Source organism: Clinocottus analis, unplaced genomic scaffold (genome assembly GCF_023055335.1).
Source record: "Clinocottus analis isolate CAN_PGR_092001 unplaced genomic scaffold, fCliAna1.0.p SCAF_23, whole genome shotgun sequence".
NCBI classification, from domain to species: domain Eukaryota; kingdom Metazoa; phylum Chordata; class Actinopteri; order Perciformes; family Cottidae; genus Clinocottus; species Clinocottus analis.
The window spans coordinates 7986929-8011029 of NW_027175965.1; the positions used below are offsets into that span (position 1 = coordinate 7986929).

The 24101-nt window shown below is 46.0% G+C and overlaps 2 protein-coding genes across 5 annotated transcripts in view; one reads left to right on the top strand and one right to left on the bottom strand.

Annotated features, from left to right (window-relative positions):
* dennd1b (DENN/MADD domain containing 1B) overlaps nt 1-5363 on the top strand; it is a 100054-nt gene extending 94691 nt beyond the window's left edge. For both annotated transcript variants that reach the window (XM_068589521.1, XM_068589517.1), the window contains one exon: nt 82-5363. In XM_068589521.1, coding sequence (XP_068445622.1) covers nt 82-933 — 852 coding nt within the window. In that variant the 3' untranslated portion in view covers nt 934-5363. The remainder of the gene's footprint in view (nt 1-81) is intronic.
* crb1 (crumbs cell polarity complex component 1) lies at nt 4505-23745 on the bottom strand. 3 transcript variants are annotated; one of them, XM_068589515.1, is made up of 14 exons: nt 23542-23745; nt 20718-20954; nt 19819-20014; nt 19547-19686; nt 19141-19323; nt 16589-17554; nt 15108-15658; nt 14738-14903; nt 13069-14020; nt 12378-12422; nt 11631-11753; nt 11237-11363; nt 7035-7289; nt 6831-6913 (listed from the first exon to the last, which is right to left on the bottom strand). In XM_068589515.1, the coding sequence occupies exons 1-13, from the start codon at nt 23615-23617 to the stop codon at nt 7044-7046; spliced, it is 4008 nt and encodes a 1335-aa protein (XP_068445616.1). In that variant the 5' UTR covers nt 23618-23745; the 3' UTR covers nt 6831-6913; nt 7035-7043. The 3 variants fall into 3 exon arrangements, with proteins under 3 accessions (XP_068445617.1, XP_068445615.1, XP_068445616.1); XM_068589516.1 differs by lacking the exon at nt 7035-7289 and having other exon boundaries at nt 4505-6913; XM_068589514.1 differs by having other exon boundaries at nt 6826-7289.
* Nucleotides 23746-24101: the final 356 nt, after the last annotated feature.

Below are 24101 nucleotides of genomic sequence, written 5' to 3' on the forward strand. Positions count from 1 at the left end.
GTCGCCTACAAACTGTTCAGTAGTGCAGATCTGTGTTTCTTCATGAAGGCATAAAGTTCATGGCGTTTTCCTTTCTTCCAGAGTAAGCCCGCCCCCTCCGGCGACGCCAACCCCGCCGATGAGCGGGGCTGCGATGGGGATCAGGGCGCTTGGAACATGGGCCAGGATGACAGCGCCGTGCACGGGAAACACCTGCCCCCGTCCCCGCGCAGAGCGCCCAACAAGAGCAGCCTGAAGGCCACGAAGAAACCCGCGGCGGCGTCCGCGTCCGCGTTGCCCGTCATCGCCACGGATGCGGCGCCGGCCCGGGAGGCCGACGCCTCCAGGTCGCGTCCTCGTCCGCTGGACTGCAACCCTCAGGCTCTGCCTTCTCCGGGCCGACGAGCGAGAGACCGCTACTCCTACTCGCCCTCGGCGCCCTACAGAGTCACGCCCACGCCGCCCTCCCCCGCTCTCTCCCACACGGACTCAAACTATTCCCCGGAACCACCGGGCCGGCCTCGGACCGTCTCGGACCCGCAGGGCAACGCGGAGCCTCCGCAGGCCCAGAACCAGACCGCCTCCACCAGCATCCTGCGGAGGAAGGTGCTCTCCAAGGAGACCGTGAGGCACTACCAGGAGAAGGCCCTGCAGAGGCAGGGCAGCAAGGCCCAGCAGGAGGCCCAGGGGAGCCCGCCGCCGAGGCTCGGCCCGTCAGCCGTGCAGGTCCCCTGGGAGAAAGAGGTGTCCAAGGAGGGGCTGCTGGGGCTCGGCCTGTGCCTGGGTCAGAGCAGGGGCTCGGGGCCGGCCGCGGTGCAGGATCAAGGCCTCCTCGAGGAGATCGAGTCCATGTGTTGCCTCGGCTCGGTCCTGCACACCGGCCTGCAGCTCTCGCAGGTTCACTGCAACAACGGCCACCAGCAGGTCCAGAGCAAAGCCACAGACGAGTCGTAGGGACTGTCACAAAATATCTATTCACTGTAATTCCTCTATTTACAACTAGCTACACAGAGAAAAGGATCTTTTTATTATCTCAACGCACTGCTATCAGGAAACATTATCAACTAATTTGATGTCCGACAGGCAGAGTCACAGCCTCCAGAGCAGCAAACAGGAAGAGATGAATCGATGCACTGCACAACTCTCCATCTTTAGCGACATGTCTGCGTACTAAAGAGCCATAAACTCCTTATCGTCTTAAAACAAGTGAAAGAACCTGGAAGGGTTGGAGTAATACTTTAACCCGCTTTCAATAAACGTGAACCCGTTTCTTAAGATAAACGTAACACAAAACTATTTCAAGAACAAGGTCTCTACTTCACATGAAGAACCAATTGAAGTGCTTTGATTTGCAATATAAACACGTTAAACAGTCTCACTACATCTCATCAACTCTTATTTATTTTAAATACTGTAGTTTGAGTTTCTTTAAATAAGTTTATTCTTGAGTGAACTGGAAGAGCAGCGCTTCAAAAAAACACAAACTGAGTCCCTTATGTGGAAATAGTTTAGTGTTTTTGGAGTTCAGTGCGATTTTTTTCACTTGTTTTAAGATCATAAAACTTCATAAACTCAAAGACAAAGTTACACAGACTCGACAAGAAGGAGAGTTCTGCAGTGTTTCTGCTGATGAAACGACGGGTTTCTGTTTATCATCTAACTGTATGGATCACGTGTTTTTATATGTTCATCTTTTAACAATTTCACAATCTTATACCAGAAAGAGAAAAAAAAACAACCATGAAACCCATAAATTACATTTAATAAAGTAGAAGAAGCCAACCGGCAATGAAGGAATGAAAGTTTAAGGAATGGTAGGGTGGAGGATGAAAGGAGGGATGACATCTCCTCCACTCATCATGACATCATTCACTCAGTGTGCCGAACATTTTAAGAGATCAGGTTAAATTTGCACTTAGATTAACAAATCTAACAAACCACCTGGGAGTGAAATCCTTTGAGCAAGGCAGGATCTTCCAGACGTAAAGTCCTCTCTGGCTCTGGAAACTTAACACCACCCTCTTGTGACACGAGTGTTTGATACTAGTGTGTGTTTTTGTTGTTTGTTTTTTATCACCATGCCTTAAATGGACGTATGATTTGTTCTCTGGTGTCTTAATCTACAGATACCATGCAGGTACTTTGTAATCAGGCTCTCAGATCTTCAAATGCAACAGTTAGTAGTACTTTAACGGCACAGTATTTCTCTGGATGAATGGAGTAGTTAATATTTATATGATGTGCTTTAAGCTGCTGTTTTTAAATCGCATTCCAGATAAAGAGACGTGTAGGAAACCTCTCTGTTGTCACGCTGAAGAGAAGCAAACGGTCCAACGTTAAAGCGTCCCGTCTGAAACTGTCAAGACCCCCATGTCCTGTTCTTCCTCCTCCTCCATGACCATCATCACCATCACCATCGTCACTCTTCCCCCTCGTGTTGTCTCTACTTGTGTAATAGTACTTTCTGCACATCTAACTTTAAATCAATCTTTAAAATGGTTGCCAGTTGTTGCAGAGCTCCCGTGGTTCAGATTTGATGTGGAGAGGTGAAGTTTGAAGGATGAGGCTGTTGATATTATTGTTCTCATTGTGAACAAATCACATGACATAATGCGTTATAAACCCTGACTGAAAACAAACATAAATATATAGTTTCAGTTCAAAAATGACCTAAAACAGCTGCGATCTGTAGACAAAAGTGAGCAGCGGGGAAACATTTCTTGTTTGTAAGATAAAAACATTTTCCTTCTTTCAAATGATGTCATGAGACATTTGAACTATTTTAACTGTGGAATCCTTTTTGGCTCCAGGCCTCTTTTTCTCTGTGTTTGAGTCGTCGTAGGTTTATTGTATGTATTTCTTCCGCAAAGTATAGGGAAAAAACGTGTATCTGCAAAAAATCACTTTTAAAAGATATTTTTATAATAACTATGAACATCCAGCGTGATATGAAACAGATTCCTCAAAAATGCCTCCTGGAGCATCAATAAGACACCTTTTAGAAAAGATTAGGACCTAAAGAATCAGAATCTGCATCAAAAATCACAATAAAACAAAGTCTAGTCCTTTTAGGAAGGAGTTTCAGTTAAAAAAAATGGAAAAATTACGTATTTTAAGCCAAAAGATTGTCTGATTGGGGCATGCTGGGACTTCAAATTGACACGGGGAGGATTTTCACACGGTTTCCAAAAGGTTAAGAGTAATATACAATCTCACCAGACTGTCCTCGTCTTTCCTCTCCGTGTCTCAGGAGGGAAGAGCAGCGTCTGGCTCCAGTTACACACTGCAGCGCTGCAGCGTGACGACTCTGCTGTTGTACTGTGATGAAGCAACACTTCTCCTCAGTGAGAAGCTTTGTGGACGTGAAGCGTTCACAAAGTATTCCTGTGCCGGACTCTCCTGTGGAGAGGAACGCAGCGTCCAGAGGTCGTGGGTTCCTTCGTTCTCTGCGTTGCCATAAACCCGGAGAAAAGAAGAAAGCTTTTTTTTTTTTTCTGCGCTTGCGTTGGGATTATTACATTTATGGCCCGTTGTTCTTATGATTTATGCCAGACGCCAGTCGCTGTGGCAGTTTAATAGCGGCTATTTCTCCACGTTTTGAGTGCTGCGCTGCGTTAACGATTTGCTCATAAAGTCTCTGGCGTGCTTCTCAAAAAGCCCTCGGATCAGTCGTAGGAAAATCCAAAAAGGAGAAAAAGACTCCAGAAGAATCTTTCCTCTCCATTATATACACTTTAAAACTTATTTACTATGCAAATATTTAAAATTGTCAACTACAAAAAAAAAGGTCAGTTTTATTGAACAGTAATTATAATGCACGATTCTACTTGAAAATAATAATCACAATCAATGTAGTTTCTATAGGAGCTTCACGTGTCCCTCTATGAATACAGAAGGACATCTGTGAAGTGTGTGTGTGTGTGTGTGTGTGTGTGTGTGTGTGTATAGTGTGCCTTAAACATTCAGAGTACCACCCAGTATCACCAGAACAAGGTACATAAAGTATTATAGAAAGGAGGCGTATGCAATGCTTTCAGAGCGCCGTCACTCACAGTAAGAACATGGATCATTGTGGTATTTATGAATATGAGCGGACCTGATATGAACTCGGGTACTAAGCGTTGTTTTTTTAGCGGTTTTGTTCTCGTGTTGCGGCTGCAGTCCAGCTGGAGTCAGTGAGAATCTTCCTGCTTGTGTTTAATAGAAGTTCTCTGGGTTATTTGACTTTTTGTCAACTAGTTTCCTTTGATTGTACTATGAGGTGATTCATTGGATCGTTTGTGTGCTTTTATTTCTTTTCTCTCTTTTATTTAAACACACTCATTCTGAGCAAAGTGTTTGTAAAGTTATTTCTCAGAGGAGTCTGGTTGATTTCATATTGATGCAAATTATTTTCCTGAACTGAATAGACGTGTATTTTTGCTGGCTTGAGTTTATTTTACATGGATAATATATTATTGGTGCTGTGTGTTGCAAAAGGAAAAAAAGACACCTAATATTTGAATGTTTTAGATTTTATTTTTGAAAGGAAAAAAAATATATAGAGAGAGAAAATATTAACAAATGTCCGATGTAGCCGTTTGTGTTGAGAAGCTTTCGACACCCTCGAATCAAAATATGCAGACTGACGCTCGCTTGTTCGCGGTACAATGCTTATTGTTGTATCTGCATGTATGTGTTGTATGCTATGATATGATTTGTTTCTATTCTTATTCATTATTATTTCAGTATTTAGCGCATCCGTCAAATGGAGAATGATGGAATTAACTTTGGGTCTGGCAAAACGCCCTCATCCTGCCTTTGCATTGGGTATCGTGGAGTTTATGTCATCTGCCTTGCATTTCATGTGTTTCTACTTTGGTTACTGTAAATCGACCTGGAGAGGTTTTGTGGGACAAAATACTGAGTTATTTAGTGACAGAGGAATAACTTTGTGTGATTACTGAAGTTAACTGATCCTCTGCAGACAATACAGTGTGACGTAATCCATGAATATAAAGTAGGAATGTCCTAAAATTACACATTTGGAGTAAGTCGGAGGTGGCAGATTATGTAGCAGCGTTTACAGAGTTACTGTGGACTTAACATATATATTTACATGACTTTCCCTAGCTGCACATTCAAGACAACAAAACAACGTATTTCCAGTGTATTGACAACCTCGCAGAAGTTACAGTATGCAACTTTATGACGTGTTTTTGGGTGTTGTCATGACTCGTCGGGGTAACGTGCTGGTGTTCTGATTCTGTGCACACTTGCATGTTCTCATTGCAGAGAAAATAACCGTCTTAAACAACTGAGATCAATCTAACGTGCTATTGATGAGTCACTCGGTACAACTGCACACAATGTATGCACACTGTGAAAATAAATTATAGTGTTTAACGATGATGCGTCTGTGTTTTTTGTATTCCAGAAGGTATTAACACAGAAGCAGAGTGTGTGGAAAGAAACATTTTATAATCAGAGTGCCATGTTGTGTATTCACAATTCACACAGAGTGCTGCTTTATTTTATTTAACACAGTGTAGTGTTTTGTTGTTGTGTGTGAGATAATGAATATCAGTGCATTGCCGTACACACAAACACACAAAATGCTAAACCTCTCAAACAGCACCGGACTAAAATACGTCCACTTTAGTTAAACAGCACATGTTCTATGTACAGCTCACATCAATTAAAGGTAGAAATCATATTCACAGCTTTAAACAAAAGTATAATCATGGTATATACACTTTAAAATTACACTGCAGGCAACAAGGTTCTTGTTTCTATCGTCATATAAATCAACCTAGAAGAAGAAAAAAATGCTGGATTAGTGCAACTGATCCTGAAACCTGAAGTTTATTATCCGTCAGTACGGAGGTTCAGTTTGGAAAAGTCCAGTAGAAATGTTCACTAAAAAAACCAAATCAAAAGACATCTAATCCACCAATAAGGTGTTTTCCAGTAGTACATTCACACAGATGGAAGTTCATGAATTTTAAGTGTCATTCTTGTGATGTTTCAAATCCCCCCAAAAAAGAAAAGAGCAAAGCAAACACTGGATTTTACTAACTAGTTTTGTCTTTTATCTCGAAGACATAGAGCTCCATCACAGTGTAAAACACGCTGTTGCTCGTGTTCCTTCACCATCAGGATTTAGTGGTTCATTTTGAGCCGATTGCAGCAAATACTTCTCTTACTTTAGTTGAGCACCAAATGCCTCCGGCTGAAAATACTCCCCGAACAGTGTTTGCTAAAAAATCACAGCGCCCAACTATCTCAGGGAATCACTGAGCCTTTTTCTCTCCTCAGTTTTAAAAGATATTTGTGTCCAGTAGCATGCTAATAAGACAAATATATCCATTACATGAAGAGGAGTTAACACAATGTTCTTGTGTGTCTCAAATTTCACCACGATTTCTTTTTTTTTTTGTTAGTGCTCACCGGTCCATCAATCCTAAAAAATATGGATCAGACACAACTTGTGGCAGACTTGATAGGGTCTGAGCTAAAATCGTTGTGCGTTTTGATGGATGCACTGCTGGGGGGGTGAAGCCAGGTGCACCACATCACAGCAAGACGGATGAACTGGGATACATGTACGATTACACAGCCTGTGAAGAAAGACAGGACTTAAAAATGGAGGTTCTGAGAGAGAGGGAATGCTATGTTTACTTGCAGGCTGTCATGCTTAGCGTTAGCCTCTCCGCTAGCACCCTGCATGTAAACATCATATGAGCCTCTCCATGGGCGGCGGCTCGGTGATGCTCCACATCTCCACCCGGGACCCCTCCTTCTCCTGCCGGCTGGGACTGTAGGTGCCGTGGGTGGCGCGCCGGTTCAGCGCCACCACCAGGCTGACGGAGGTGAGGACGAGCGCCAGCAGCAGGACGACGGACGCCAGACTGATGGACAGCAAGAGGTGAGAGGTCAAACCCTCGGGGGTCAACTGCAAGGGAAAGAGACAGAAATAGGTTTGTTTTAAAGAACCACACGTTCACGTTGTTTATTTCTGTCACACACACACACACACACACACACCCGGACACACACACTTCTCCACCCCTCACTGCTTTACACTACACCAGGCGCTCCCCGTGAGCTGCCAAAGTGCTGATGGATGTGTTTCCCGGCTCAGCAGGTGGGTTGAGACCACCAGGAGCCTCGAGTCGCCGCAGAGTGAAACCTCCCTCCGTCTGCCGCCTCTCTCTCTCTCTCTCCCTCTCTCGCAGTTTGGCAACGGCCAGCGTCGCCGCCATCGCCAAGCAAACCAGGGCCGGTGCCAGCACGGCAGCCAACCGCAAGCTGGATGGAGCGCGCTCCGTCTGTGGAGAGTCACACACACACACACACACACACACACACACATAGGCAAGATGCTGCCTGATGATGCCATTAGCATGAACACAACCAGAAACTTACTCACACACACACACACTGAAAATAGCTCGTACATAACCACCCTGACCTCGCAAGTCAAACCTCCCGAATCCAGCGTCCAGTGCCGCCAGTGAGTGATTGTTATCGCTCATTAACCAGCAGCAGATGCTCACATCAGTAGTTGTGGTTGGTGTGATAGTCGTGGGGCCGCTACGAGGTCACCAACAGCTGTAAGCGTCACTCCATTTCCCTTATTACACACATTTTACATATATATACACACACATTTTGGCTGACACCTTCATAACTAAAGCCTCTTACTGAGCTTGTCAGGTCACACAAGACTATAGAAAGATAAATCTCAGAAGTCAGCCAACTTTACTCTGAGCAATCAACATGGAAACATAATTCATATAAAAATACAACCATCCGTATCCCGAGGCGAGAAATAACTTATGCGCCCGAGCGTCGACGCTGTAGACATTACGCTTTTCCCCTTTCCCTCGCTGCAGGCTTTGTTGACTCCTGGAAAGTGCTTACCTGTCACTGCAGCATAGCTGGCTGTCAGACTGAGTGTGACACCAGCGAGCCGGAGCAGCCTGAAGCCAGGACCCGCCATCAGTCACCGACTGCCACACACACAGACGCGGGAATGTCTAACTAACCAGTCTCTAAGGTACAAGGTAAGGCCACCCTGAAGCCTCGGCAGAGCCGCCACACACACACACACACACACACACACACACACACACACACACACACAGGGAGACGGCAGCAGTGCTTCCCTGCTGTCAGCACTATCACCCTGCTCTGTGTGTGTGTGTGTGTGTGTGTGTGTGTGTGTGTGTGTGTGTGTGTGTGTGTGTGTGTGTGTGTGTGTAGGTGCCTGCCAGATAAGCTGCTCTCATACGTTTCTGTGAAGCAGACCAAACTTCTGTGAATGCCACCAGCTCTCTGCTGAAGCTGCACTTCAGCGCCAGATGCTGCTGTTTTCGCCGGCGAAGCACATTTCTCCCTCTCTCCCTCTCTCTCTCTCTCTCTCTCTCTCTCTCCTCTCTCGCTTCTCTCAAAGGATGGCCATATCACTGCCGACGCTGAAAAACCGCTTCCCATTTCCTCCCCCTCTTCTCCCTCACCATAAGGGCTACCTGTGCTCGCAAAGGACAGTCACACACACACACACACACACACACACACACACACACACACAGACACATACACATACACATACACATACACGCACAGACACATACACGCAGTGGAAAACTAGTAAAATATTGCATATTGCACAAAACTACGAGAACAGAGGACGCAGGTTCAGGAGAGAGGAGTGCAACTGCTCACTGACTGAAGGGTCAAAAGGAAAATGGCGACCTTTCACACACTGAGGTGGAGGGCAGTGTGTGTGCAGGCCAGGCAACTTCCTCCAGATGAAATTAAAAAAAACTTTTTTTTCACAATAATGAAGGGTTTCCAATTTTTTGTGTCTGTCTCAAAACAATAGTCTTGTCTATCAACACTGTTTTTTGCTTGCTTTAATCATTCCAATCGTCCATATTGTCTGTTTAAAGAACTCTTCCTCATGTTCCAGTGTAAAGGAGCAAGAATAACATGTTCATATGGGCAAAATGGGAAAATAATCCTTCAATAAAGAAATATAAGAAATGTGTTGGCACAATGCGGTGACCTCAGCGTTGTTTTTAAACCCTTAAGTGGTTCAAAAATGAGCCGGTGACGTTGTTTTCTAGAAATATCTTCGTCATGAAAACATTTTCATCATTTCATATTCCAGGTATTCCTCAAAAAACATACTTTTGATATGATGCCACTTACCTTTTATACATTTTAAGAAATTGTAGTTTTTTTTACGACCCCACGCTTCCATAAGTGGGTCAAAAATGACAAAAAAAACACTTTGATTCTAATATAGAAGAGTGTGGGGTCCAGTCACTTGGGCGTCGTCAGTGTGCAGTTGCACGCCTCGCCCATAAACCTGCATCTGCTGCTGCATCTTGTGTTTTTGTTTAGTATGAACATAGTCTTAAAGGTGTGTGAAGGAGAATGGGGGCATCTTGGTCGCCTCTCAACATGGCGACGGCTCACAGCACACAGCGTAAAAGATGGCGGGAGAAAGAGTGCTGACAAGGCAGAAAAACCTTTGCTCGGGTGGACATGACCTCGCTCTATCTTCTATCTTTACACAGCTGATAGTAGTTTAGGTCTGGATGTTAAACGCAGCTCATTCAATCTTCCTTCCTGCACAATCTGTCCGGTCCCTGCACCCAAACACTCAACAATGGACCATCAGCCTGTGCAGCGCCGTGTGTGTGACTGCTTGTGTGTGTTGATGCACTCGGGCTATTCTGGGATCTACTCACGCTACATCTCGTTAAGAGAGATCAAGCGTCTACGTTTGGTGTCACGATAACCACCTGACTTCAGCCTCACGGACACACACTGACACACACCGTCAGGAAATCAATGAGAGGATTTGTACACAAGTTCACCTTCAACCACGGAGAGTCGAAAATGGAGGGAAGAGAATGGAGGTGGACAACATGTGAAAAGACATTGTGAGAAGATGAAAAGAGGACAGAAGACAAACAAAAGCTGATAAGATGTTGTTTTTTTGTTTTAATTTGACAACAACGAAGACAAAGAGACGAGACATGAGGACAGAATATGATGAAGGAAAGACAGACACACAACAAGTTACTGTCAGACACAGTGACACTAACAGACACGATGAACAGATTGATTCATTGTGTTATGAAATGTTGTGTTGACCACCACAGCACGGCCAATGTTGGGAAGTCGCGTTCAGGCCGCGGAGACTTTTAGGCTTTAAATATCTTCGCCTCAGTCAGGAAGGGTTTTTGAGGCGGAAAACTTCTTCTTTTGGGTACAAAACAACACACAGCAGTCAGTCAGAGAGCCACGCGGCGCTCTGAACGCACATCAAGAACAAAGTCAGACATCTTGACGTCTTCCAGCCCCGCCAGGTGCTTTTGTAACCACAACAGCGCTTTTGATAGTTCACACGTTTCCTCCGTGCGGAGCTCCCCGAATCCGGTTCAGACGAGACTGACAGGATATCTTCAGTGAGAAGCATTATAAATAAAACACATTCTATAATGTTCTTCTCCGCTTCACAAAGTGCTTCATTGAATGGAGTCCATCCTTCCCTTTAGACCACGCTCATTACACGGCACCGCCTACAAGTTCAGCTCCATTATGAGACTCATCTTTGAAGGGAGGATGCAATTCTATGATTCGTGAGTTTTTGACTATTATCCAGTCAAAAGAAGGAGCGTTTCTTTAGTTTTTACACAATATAGTAGTCAAATAACGAAGACAATAATAAACAGATGACTTGATAATGAACATGATCTTTAGTTGAAGCCCTAAAGTGTCATTCGTGTGTGTGTGTTTAGAAAATATTATAGCATCTGTGATCTATCGCTACTTAAGTAAGTCAAATAAATTGAGTAATATAGTAAATTACTCTACTGAATAAGGTGCTTCTGCATCATTTTAAGGCACAGAAACAGCTCTGTGGTACCGGTAACCTTGTCACAACTAGAGGAAACCCAAATGTGTGCCGTGTGCTCTCTCCCTTGTGCTTCGAATGGGAAACCTCCGGTGGTTCTAATCATTGACGACCAATCGGTCATCCGTACACAATGGCCGACAAACGTGCAAACCAACCCAAGCGCAGAGACACAAACGCTCCTGCACACACACACACAAACACACTCACACACACACGCATTCAGTCATTGCCTCCCCAGTCCACCTCCGGCTCGTCGTCCAGCCGCAGGATGAGGTACGAGAGCAGCTGGAAGAGGTTCTGCCACAGCAGCACGGCCACGTAAAAGTAAATGTCGCTTACGTCCGTCTGGCACGTGTCTCCGGCGAAGCTCATGTCGCACACGCAGACGAACTTGTTGATGAGGTTGCGGCAGTAGCCTCCGTTCAGACACGGGTTGGACATGCACTCGTCCAGCTCTTGCTCGCACCTGACGACACAGAGTCACGGGTCAGTCACGGACACACACACACACATTGCGTGGAAGTTTTCCACTTACAGCAAATAGTTAGAAGTCCAATCATGTAACATACATATCAGACTATACGTCAGACAAGGAGGAGGTCGCATGAATGCACAAACTCATGCTCTGTTCATGCATCAATCTGAGTATCTCAGTGAGCTCTGGAGGGTTTTTTACTTCTTTACAGGGTTGAGCTTTTATTTAGTGACATTGATGTGTTTTTTGTGTTCCTACCGGTGTCCCATGAAGCCCGGCGGACAGTCACAGTACAGATCTCTGTCCGTGCAGTTGCCTCCATTGAAGCAGGTGTAGTTTCTGGTGTCGTCGCCGCACACTGAGACAGGCAGCTTCGGCCGTCTGGTTGCAGGAGACAGGCAGATGTTTCATAGGGTTAATACACGTGTTGTTTGTGTCGCATTTAAAGCCGTCGCACCAGAGGCATGGAGGCGTTCAGCAGGTCATGTGCATCTGATGGAAGCAGAAGGATCAGCCGAGCCGGAGCTGTATTGTTCAGCCTTCTGCAGCTCCCCAAAGGGAGCACAAAGAGGCTTAGGAGAGGTCCAGGTTAATAACCTTAAAGTGCTCTGGACGAGGTCAAATCACATGGACAGGAACGAAAAAAAACAATCACGCGCTTAAAGCACAGCAGCTCTGCTCCAAAATGTTACTCATCTGTTGTCAATTCATCCGTCAGTGGTTACAAAATACTGTACGCTTTACTTTGGGAAGCGTACAACCTTTGCAGGTGAAGTTGTAATCTAGAGGAATCATTTTGAACCACAGCTGTCACTCATCCGTAACAGTCGGCGTCTCATTTCAAGACAAACGATGACACAGGCAGTGTTAATATTAGCTTTGCTTGGCATTTTGTCGCACACAACCCAACAAAAAAAACAGGAGACGTCGTACATGACATTTGAGAGATGAATATCTAACGGCAAACAAATAGCTAACACCTGAGAAATAGAAAAAGAAACTTACAGATTTCTGACAACAATGTACCACGGAATCTCTTCAATACGTTCACTGGAGAGAGACAGAAAGAAACGGGTAGAAAGAGACACAAACAAGAGACACAAACACACAAAAAAGAAGTCATTTTGATGAAAACTTTACAGCGTGGATGTTCCCAGTAAAAGGTGATGTGCAGCTTGTCTGAGCGCGACACTTGCAAAGGTTTTCCTTGTGCAACAACAAAAAAAAGAGGCCAAAAGCAAGAGGCTGTGTGTTTACAGGATAAATGCTCGGAGGCGTTCCCCTGCTGGTTCTCCGAGGCAAACGGGTAGATGACAGGGGAAAGAAACTGGCGCTGAACCAGAGAGGTTTTGTGTAGTGAGACACCGCAGCAGACTGAGGCCTTTTTCTGGCTGACACTAGAATAGAAATGCAACATCTGAGACGCGCGGCGGGCGTGGTTGAAATGCTGAACAGAGGCAGCGACGCGGAAAACATTTACACTGAAGGACTTTATTCCTGTTGCAGCGCGGTCCCTTGTTTGTGCAAATTGGAGCATTTATTTGTGCATTTTGTGTTGACTAAGTACCTACGCTCCCAAAACTGTTAGTAGAAGAGGAAAAGTTTTCTTCAGAGCATACAATAATAATCTGGCGAGCCTTTTTGGAACCGGCTACGCGGTTTTATTCTCTCATTTCTACTTGTATTTTCAACTTACATGCACAGGGAGCCGGTGTAGTTCTCGGGGCAGAGGCAGGCGTACCTGTCCGGCCCGTGCAGACAGGTGCCTCCGTGGGCACACAGGTGATTCTCGCACATGTCCACCTCCTCGTCGCAGTCCACGCCGGCGTAGCCGGCCGCGCAGGCGCACTCGTAGGTCATCCCGGTCACGCTGCAGTTGCCGTGAACGCAGGGGCCGGAGGCGCAGGTGTCGGTGAAGAAGCTGCAGCGCCGGCCGGCCCAGCCCGCCGCGCAGCTGCAGTTGTAGGTGTTGAAGAGGTCCTGGCACTCCCCTCCGTTCAGGCAGGGGTTGGGCTCGCACACGGGACCCCCGCCGCAGCCGAGGAGGGGCGGCCGCTGCGACGTCCGGGTGAACTGCTCCTCCTGCGGCCGCGGGAGGTTCACGTCGGAGGAGCTGAAGTAAGGCAGGGCGATGCCGCCGAGCTCCACTGTGCTCAGGCACCCGGCGAGGGACCAGCCGGCATCGGGGGCCAGGCCCCCTAAGAAGATGTCCACGCCCTGCCGGAGGAAGTTCAGGTTGCCTCCTCGGCTCCTGGAGGTGCTGGCGTCCTCGATTTCGTCATCCAGCACCAGAGTCCAGCGGGAGGTTGGCGCCCACGGCGCCGCCATGAACAGGTGGACGCTGTGCCACTCGCCATCACTGACGCTGGTCCTGCTGCTGAGGCTGACCGTGGACACGCCCTGCTCCGCCACCTCCTCCTCGTCTTCCTCCCCCTCCTCTCCAGTGGGACTCTGGAGCTCCATGAAGAGGAAACCGCCTTGGACGGAGAGCGTAATGAACGCCGCGCCCTTCTCCGTGTGGAGAATCGCCGTGTTGCGCTTTCGCGTGCGTAGGTTTAGGGAGAGGTTCGTCAGGTTGCGGGTTATGTGTCCGTTTCCCCGGTAGGACAACACGGTGTGGTCATTCAGGAAGGTTGCATTGGAGTAGCCTAGCAGATTGGAGAGGATATATGTTCACACAGACTATAGGAGCACTGATTTCTGATGCAAAGAAACACGACAAGGCAACAAGAATATCCGTAACAAGCAGGTATCCCCGATGAGTTAATCTCTGTGGTTTATAAGACAAGCAAATTATCAGTAATCCCAACAAAAATCAGGATAAACTGGCCTCATCCTGCTTTACGGCGCACATAGAAAATACTGTGAGGGCAGATTGAGGCCGATATAATCAAGCATGTTGTAACATCCGGTGACATCGTGGACAATTACAAACAAGGTCAAAGATTAGGTAACGTGGCCTCAATGTAATGTAAGTCTAAAAGGTAAACAACTCCGTGTCAGGGTTTAACAGCTTTTACGTAACTCAGAAATGTAGAACGAGGCAACACACTTCTCCACTATGGAGGCCCCTTCCTGCCACTGTGATGAAGAAATGATCTTTAAAGTCGTTATAATGAGGAAGTATTTAAAAAATAATGACTGTATATTTCAAAACGATGGGAAATGAAACAACAAAGTTGACTCAATAACGTAAAATAATAAGAAACCTTGTGAGTCAGTATTGTTAAGAAGCTTTCTTATTATTTTCAGACACCAACTCATAATATCTAGTATCTAAATGATAATAATTCAATACACATAATGCCCTACAGGGCCGCTCGGACACCTCTGATTATAACTTAGAAATTGTCAACACCACTCACACTCGTATCCCTGGTTCAGCATCCTGCACTCTGAGTCGGTGGGACAAGGCGACAGCTCGCACCACCTGACGTCTTCACAGCGCCGCCCTGAGGTTTTGGGCGGGCAGGAGCACTTGAAGTCATCCCACATGGAGTAACACATGCCACCGTTCAGACAGGGGTTAGTCTGGGGATGAAACATTGACACGGGGGGCTTACTCACCTTTAAGAGATGTAACTATGTTTGTATCTGAATGATGTCATCGGTCATGAGTGAGGTCTCAATTTAAGCAGGATTTTAAATAGTAATCCATTCCTGCACGCTCTACACCAGCTCACACTAAACAGGGAGAATAAGGTGAACAAAGAGTAAAGGAATCTTTTAACTCACACCGCAGGCGTTGTCTCCTGAACATCCAGTCGTCACATTTTCCATGAGCTCCAGAGGATAAGATCTCACCGAGGTGCCCAACCCGAAGAACTGCAGCCGCCTGTCGTTGATCCTCAGGTCCTGAATACAGCCTTTGAAATATCCGCCGAACGCTGCAGTGGTCCGACTCTCCATCAGGCCTCCCACGTACACGGCGTGCCCGGCTCGGACGTTGACCGTCCCGACTTCCACGTCCGCCTGTTTCTGAGCCGCCACGTGCAGAGACATGCGGCGCCCCGCCACCTCCACGCTCACAAAGTGGACTTCCCCGTCGTCGACGGCGCTCTCGGCCTTCAGGCGCTCCACGTTGTTCAGCTGGACCGCGACCCTGCCGCCCTCCAGCCGCATCTGCAGGTACGGGCGGCTGGCGTTGGCGAGCGCCAGCAGGAGTCCGCGGCGCCTCCGCGTGCGCAGGAAGAGGGAGATGGAGAAGTCCTCCTCCAGATCCTCGGTGACGCTGAACGCTGCGTAGCTGTGAGAGTCCTCGTTCCCAAAGCGCGCCGTCGTGTGTTCTGCGGAAAATGGGAAGAAGATGAACGAGACATATTTTTCGGTTGAAGATGAGCGACAGGTGACTTTGATGGGCGTCAACATCGAGAGAACAAATATGTTCAACTTGCATGTTTGAAGGGTTTTCATCACTATTTTGGAGTGAAATCCATATTATAAAAATGACGACATGTCACACAACAAAAAGAGCTTACTTTTACAAATCTGTAAGACTAAAATTAACAACATTCATTCAGGTTTTATCTTCATCGATGCAGACGCAACATATTTACTATTAAAAGTGCATTTTGATAGCTTTGTGTATTTTCAGTACTAACTTTTTTTTTAGGCCCCTTGAAATTTCGGCCATTTTAGCCGCCACCCGCCCTCATGTTGTGTATGTTCTGTGTGCACAGTCAGCACTTTCCACTGTGTCACCTCCAGACAAGCAGGACATTGAGAACACACACAGCTAACGCAGAGAGGACGAACAGTGCATGACAGAAAACTTTATGAAAGCATGCGCTGATATTTTCAAATTCGTTGGCGTTGAGTGGCAAATTCAAACGACAACTTTCTTTTACTTATTTAGATTTGGATGTTTTGATTAAAGTATTCAACTGTGGACTCTTTCCTTGCATGTTCTGTGTATTTCCAAAATAGAATCCCTTGTATCCTTAATCCAGTGCGTCGGATAAGAGGATCTCATGCCTTCGTCCTTGTGGCTTTTGACTGGCCTCATCTCTACCCGCATATCTTCTGCTACAGCTTAGGATGTTATTTAATTACCCTCTTAAGAAATGACCTGGTACCCATTTATGAAAACTCAATTAATCCGTTTTTTTTGTGTGAATGAAAACATAATCTAGTTTAAAGGGAATACAAACAGACAAAATCTTCTCCCATTTGTTCACACTGTGTTGCTGCTATTTGCTTCCCAGCTGTGAACGTACCCTCGGCACAGTCCTGCCCTTCGTAAGGCCTCGGGCATCGGCACTGGTAGCTCTGCCACAGGTTGACACACTGCCCTCTGTTTTGGCAAGGCACGTCCAGGCAGCGGTCCCTGTGGCTGCAGCCGGGCGACACATTAACAGCAGAGTCGCTCCGCCAGTCCTCGGGGACGACGAGCTGCCAGTCCACAAACACGTCCCGCATGCACCCAATGAACGCCGGGAGCGGGGCGTCTTCGCCGGGCCCGTTTGAGTCCTGAAGCACTCCCCCGATGAAAGTGTCCTGAGGAGGCGACACCAGCCTGGCCAGGGGGCTTTGCACTGGGACCGCCTTGTGGCACGCCTGGCTCCCACAGCTCCCGGCGTCGTCCAAGAGCGTCAGACTGAGCGTCCCGCTTCCCAGCTCGGCCTTGGCCGAATGCCACTCTCCGTCCGTGACGTTGTGCGGGAGCTCCAGGACCTGGTTCGGGCTCTCCGCCTCCGTCCCGGCAGAGGCCTCCTTCCTCAGCGAGAGGCGGAGCCGGCCCTCGTCCAGCTCCAGGCTCAGCAGCAGCCCCCCGCTGTTGCGCTGGAACAGCGACGCTCTGGGCAGCGTGGTCTTGAAGCCCAGGGTGATGTTGCAGGACTCCACGGTGTCCGCCTGGGGACTCTGCAGCAGCAGGTAGCCTCTGCGTTCGAAGGAGAAGGTGGTGGGGGTCTGACAGAGGTGTCCAGTGTGCCCGGGTAAGCAGGAACAGGTGTATCCCTGAGTCCCATCCAACAGGAAAGGAGAGCAGGAGCCTTGGTTCTGGCACTCGTGTCCCTCACAGCCCACCAGCCTCACGTCACAGTTCGCGCCGCCGTAGAGAACGCCATCGCGGCTCTGTTCGAGGCAGTGGCAAACGTAGCCTCCAACGCGGCTCTCGCACCTGCCCCCATTCTGGCAGGGAATGGGATCACACTGGTTTATCACCTCCTGGCAGAGGGAACCTGTCAGGAGGAACATATCAAGTCAAGCTTGTGTTTTTGCAAGGGAAGAAACAAACCTCGTTGAACTGTTACCGCTGCTTTTTACGACGCATGTAACGTAATTCTGCTCACTGGAGAGGAAATCATTGTCATTATTACTTGTGCAGTGGTCTTGTGAGCAGTTATGACAAAGAAGTCACATTCATACACTTAAACAAGGACAATGTGCCAAGTTTCTATCATATTTTGTCAACTCATGATATGTAAATCATGGTTCCTGTTTAATCAAATGTATCTGGTGACATGGCTACACATGTCAAGTCAAGTTACTGTCAGGGGAATTAACCCTAGTTCTATTAACTATGTTAACTATTACTTTTCAATATGTGTACATTGTTTTTCTGCTTGTTTGTGTTTGTCTCTATAAATCATGTGACGTGTTGGTTGCTTTCAGCATTTAAAATGTGTGTACAAGTAGACAAATGGTTTGATTTAAAAGCTAAAACAAATTAAATGAGTTGGCACATATGGAGCAATAAGTTGTATAGCACGACACATCTCACTGTAGAAACAGTAACAGGTGTATTTGTATTCATAAAAGATAACCGGACACAGGAACGAAGAACCTATTACGTAACGATAAACTAAATACAGAAACAGCTTCTGATGTTACCTGATCCAAGCAACAAAATCCCCCAAATCCATGGTGCAGGTGTCCACATCATGTCGTCACTTTTCCCCCAGGATAGCCTCGAACCTGTCTAACTGCACCATATTAGTGTGTGTGTGTGTCTGTGTGTGTGTGCATGCCATTCCATTGGAGGTCTGCTCTGCTTCTACTTCTCCACCAGAACGTAGGGCTGAGTGGCTCCAGTCAGGAGACCAGCAAAGCCAGATCCTGAGGATTAAACTAATGCTATTTAGCCACCTTACTGAGTCAACGCCACAGCGACTTGGCAGAGGGTCAATATTTAGAACACAACTCTCAGCAGCCAGCAGCTCACAGTCTTACCTCATTGTTGTATCCAGTCTTGTGTAAGCACAAAAAAACAAGATTTTCTGCTTTTGCAACTGAACTATAATTAGATGCAACATCCCTACAACAATGTAAAGCTTATCTTGTTATTAAAGCACCAACAATGTACTCTAAATATGTCAATGTTATTATATGAAGTATTATCAATTGTAATGGTATTTCATCCATTGAAAAAATGGCAAAGGTGAAGATGCTGAGTGCCCTCTTCTAGCTGCGTATGAAAACTTCGAGCTAGTGACAGGTTTGTATTTTTGTTTTGGCCTTTGAGACCTTGATGCCTTTAGCTTCCATTTTAGTTAAATGACAAGATGACAATAAATGTAAATCTCACTCATTGTATTGTTTCCCTTCCCTTTTCCACCTTTGCCAAGGCCATTGTTCTCTCTCCATGTGTGTTAGGCCTGTGTACCGTTAGGCAGGCCCTAACATTTCCCATTTCTAATGCACCCATTCACCCGGCCATCGCTCCAGTCAGAAACCGCTCATTCCCTGGAGCAGACGTCTGACTGCACACGCTGTGAGACCTGTGTACGACACCATGACTTCAGTTTGGTGGATCAGAATAGATTACCAGTAGATCCCGGAGGACAGCTGCAGATGTAGCCCGCGGCGTGCTGCTGGTCATAGTGTTGAGGAAGCAGAGGCTCGCTGCCGTACAGAACCTGCCACGACCTCTCGATGCAGCGGCCTCCGTGCATGCAGGGGTTGCTGCCACACTCGTTGACGTCAACGTCACACTGGCGCCCCTCAAACCCTGGAATGAAGAAGTCAGATAGTGTCTCTGATGGGGGTAATACATACGATAGACACATAGTAGATAGATGAGGTAAAAGGGTCAGAATGTGTGTTTGTCTGCAGCTTTTGCTCAGCACTTTTCTCATCTCTTCCTCTTGCCTCCGCCTGTTTCTGTCACCAAACTACCCAGTGTCGCCCCACCTGAACACCTGTGACTCAGAGGGAGGAAGTGCTTCGTGTACCTGGCCAGCATTCACAGCTGTAGTCGCCCCGGTCGTCCCTACAGATGGCGCTGTTGAAGCAGGGATCGGAGCTGCACGCGGGCAGCGGCGTCTCACAGAGTCTGCCGGTGAAGGCTGTGTGGGAGCAGTCACAGCTGTAGCTGAGACCATCACATTAGTGAGAATATTTATTCCCTGAAGTCTGTGTGAACAGGTTTTGAAACCAATTTTGCTTTAATACATTTCGCAAAAAAAAAAAAAAAAGCTGCAATTTCTTATTCCCAACGACTTACTCGTTTTCCGCAGCGACACACAGAGCCCCGTTCTGGCACGGCTGCTCTCGGCACTCACGGATGCTGATTTCGCATCTGTGTCCTTGGAAACCGGGCGGGCAGGTGCAAGACGCACTACGGCCGTACGCATGGCAACTGCCGCCATTGAGACACGTCTGTGATTGACACTCATCACTCTGGACTTCACAAGTGGCCCCTGTGAAAATCAAAGCAAGTCTGATGTCAAAGGGCGAGTGAGCCTGCTGCATACACTCGGGGGGGGTTGAGGGGCAAAGCTTTCATGTGGACCGGCTGTGATCGTGAGTGGATCGCTCACAGCGAAGGCTTCTGCAGCTGTTTGCAATTTTAACAACAGTGCATTGTAACACAATGTATGTTTGAATGCATCCCTGCACACACAAAAACATCCTATCATCTTAGTGCAATGTGGGAAAAAGATGATGAGCATGAAAGTTGATTCATTGGGGTTTAGTTAGTCTAATATTTATCAAAATGGATGGATGGATAGATAGATAGCTTTATTAATCCCCAGTGGGGAAACTCATTTGTCACCACAGACAACAACAGCCAAGGTTTACAGTGCACAACAGACAAACAAACACATTACAAGAACAAACACCAGAAGATGCCATATGAAACAAGACCAGTAGACACATAATGGACATAGAAAGATGCTAAATTTAAATGTAAAAACCACAACTAAAGGTGTTCAATAAAAATCAAAAGAGCTTCTAAGTTGCTCAGTCGAACACTTTGGCCTTTTGGGATGTTGGAAACATAAAAGAATATGTCCTTAATCAATTGAAATCCTTTCCATGAAGCCCTTAATGTTAATTCAGCGTTGAAACAACGCGGTCCTCTCTCTCAGGATGCTCTGAGGAGAGATTATGTCCACTCACCAGTGAACCCGGGGGAGCACAGGCAGGAGAACCGGCCCACTCTGTCCTCGCATGTGGCCCCGTTCCTGCAGGGCTGGGAGACGCACTCGTTCACGTCGATCTGGCAGCGAGCGCCCTGGAAGCCCGGCACGCAGAAGCAGGAGTAGCCGTCCCCGCGCAGCCTGCATAGCGCCCGGTTTTGACACGGGTTTGGAGAGCACCGGTCCACTGGTGAAGGCAGCCTGTCTGGAAATGCACCTGTGAGCAGATCACACTCAGACATATTGATGTCACAGGATATCATTGCTACTTTTCATGATGATTCATTTAGTCAAGACGCAAAAGAATAGTTTGACAAAACATACATGAATGAGTCGACTGTACGACATCTGGTTGCTTCCACTTTATTGTCTTTCTGTTGCTTTCATGACTATCAATCCAGCAGCTGTCAGCACAAGGGCTTTACATTTAAGAGCCTCTCAAAGCGTCATGGACGACTGCCATGGTAACCAATTACACTGTTGGGCTTCGGTGTTCAATTTATTTCCGTGGTGAACGCATCCGACCGAAGATTTTGAAGCATTTACTTCTTTACACTTGATGGTGTGTTTTGATCATCGTTAAAGCTGCTCTGGGTTCAGGCCTCGCTTCTATCAATGCATGCTACTCTTACTAATTAGAGGATCAGCACTTGATCCTCCCCAGGGACAACGGCGAAAAGCAATTATTCTCATTTCTATGTATGACTTAATTATGTGCGTCTTAAACTTTGCGTCTTTTTGATATTTTTCACTGGCAGTAAACGAATCACACATTTAAAAAAAAAACAAAGAATATTTTTGCATTTTAAGGATTCTCAGAGCACGACTGCACTTTATTGTTTGTTTTAAAACAAATAGATAATGCACTAAATAAGGAGAATTCATCCATAAGATCCAAACTTTAAATTAGAGTTCATAACTTCACTGTAAATGTCGACGCCACCAGACTTCTCTTGTAAAAGTGAGCCTTTTCTTTGTTAGTTATAATAACTGATATTATTGATTTCTAGGAAATCAAACCTTAAATTATGTATTCAAGAAAGTTATATGAACACCAACTCAGGTATTTGAATGTGCAATATTTATGGTATTTTCTATAATCTAGATTAATTTCTAAAATCTCCAAAAGACAACTGTATTTTGAAAATCCCTAAAACATCAATACTATAGAACATATAAAACATATAATACATAATTATAATTAAATAATATATTTAAAGAAAGAATACAATTATGTTGGGTGTTCCAACGCCTAATGAAGTAAAATATTTCACTCATAATGAAATGTGTGCATTATTACATTGGATTGACATATTTTAGATAGCTTGAGTATATGGATTTAAGCAATAAAGTGGCAATGAGGCCACACATGCATGATGCCACAAATAAGACAGCTTCAAATCAGCTGGGAAAGTGTTGCCTCTATTAGATGATAATCAGACATTTGAAAGTTCGTTTTGCATGATGGGTACGTGCTGCGGTCGCACACGTAGCCACACTGATATGAAAAGAGATATTCCAACAATATCCTTCACAGATGATAATGGCGCACAGTAATCATGCCTCAAGAGCGCAATCAAGCCGAGTGCAGACTACAAAGAAGTAAACGAGTGCAATTACAATGTAGCTCCATCTTAACCGACTCAGGCACCGATCTTCCATCATTATTGGAGGTCAATCAATTCCACAGACAGTTGGCTGAGAATTCTCTATTAGCAGCTTATAACATGTCTAGACTTGGACTTGGAGGTATGGGCTGATTGTCCCGGGGGTGTGATGGAGATCATGGGTATAAGTGGTGACGCTCTGACCATATGTCTATATTAGCTCTTATTACATTAAGAACTCAGAGCAGATTAGAGGCACGTTGCAGCCATGTGTATAGTAGATATGTTTAAAAACATAGGCTCTCATAACCATAGAGAAAAAAGGACTATCCATGTATATTTTGGGAAACCATGACAGGTGCTGTCTGATCCAGTGGTCTTCAGTATTGCTCTGAGTTCAGACGATGCAGAGCCTGGCCTGTTGCCTGTTTGAGACACAGCCAAGCACACATCCCCTCCCACAGCGTGTGAGGCTGGGTTTTTCATATGCAAATGTCTTCCAAGGGTCTTTGTGTGGTCCTATCTGGAGGCCCTTGAATGGCACATGTGGGGTCACCTGACAGATGCATGTCGTTGGTATACGTCTGTCTGTTTGTGTCAGTGGTGATAAGAAGACATGTTATTGTGAGGTGTTTTGGAGAGCCATTGAGACGTGTAGTCCATCACGTATCCACACACTCCCAACCCCCCCAAATCCTAACCCCCCCGCCCCTCACTGGTGACTATGTTGCTCGCCATTGTTCGATTTATTTTTGTCCATTGAAGATGTGCAAAGATTACCATAGGCAAAGATGTCAACTCTCACAGTCTTAATTGATATTCCGAGCATGGACTGTTAATGTGCAAGCCAATTCTTAGACTGAGATTCAAAACACAGGAGCTGGTATCAATCTTTACACTGATTTACTTCATTTTAAGGCTTAAGGAAACTTTGGCAATAAAGCATTCATAAAACAAATGTTGTGAATGTGTCTTGGGAGAAAGCATTGTTTGAGGAATTGAGAGGATGCAACAACAACTCAGTCTAATTCAGCAGGTGTTCAAATGCAAAAAGCCCTATAAATGTATTATAGCAATAATTATCAACTATATGCATGATGATTATCAGCTACAGCATCACATCAGACGAGTGAAGCCTTTTTATGGTACACAACTGAAACTCAACTCACAACCACGAGAGAAAAAGCAGTCACTTACCACCTGTCACGAACAGTGATGAGATGAGAATTGCACATGCAAGTGATTTAAAATTATGACAGCGAATTAAATCCATAATCGTCACAGGAAATCATCCTGATCGTTGAGTTGAAGTCTTGTCATGCACGGATCTCTCTGCTTCTGCCTGCTGCGACTCTTCTGCTGTCAACTCCAGATCCACTTGTGCACACTCTTGATGGAATAATAATCAAAAAAGACCATCGAGTGGCGACACACACACACACACACACACACACACACACACACACACACACACACACACACACCCTCCCGCGTGGAGCGGGCTGTGACCAATCACATGGGAGGGAGTCGCAGCGATACAGGATAACTGATGTTTAGGAATAACATTTAAACATCACGTGGGTTTTAGATAGTTATAAGAGAACTGGCATATTTTAATTTGTATGGAGGCGAGATTTGACTTGAAGTCGATAACCTTGATGTATAGGTTGGATACAGCACGTGTGTATGCTAGCAAAACAAACAAAACAAACAAAAACATCTAGCCCACCTACAATCTAACGTTAAATATCACGATG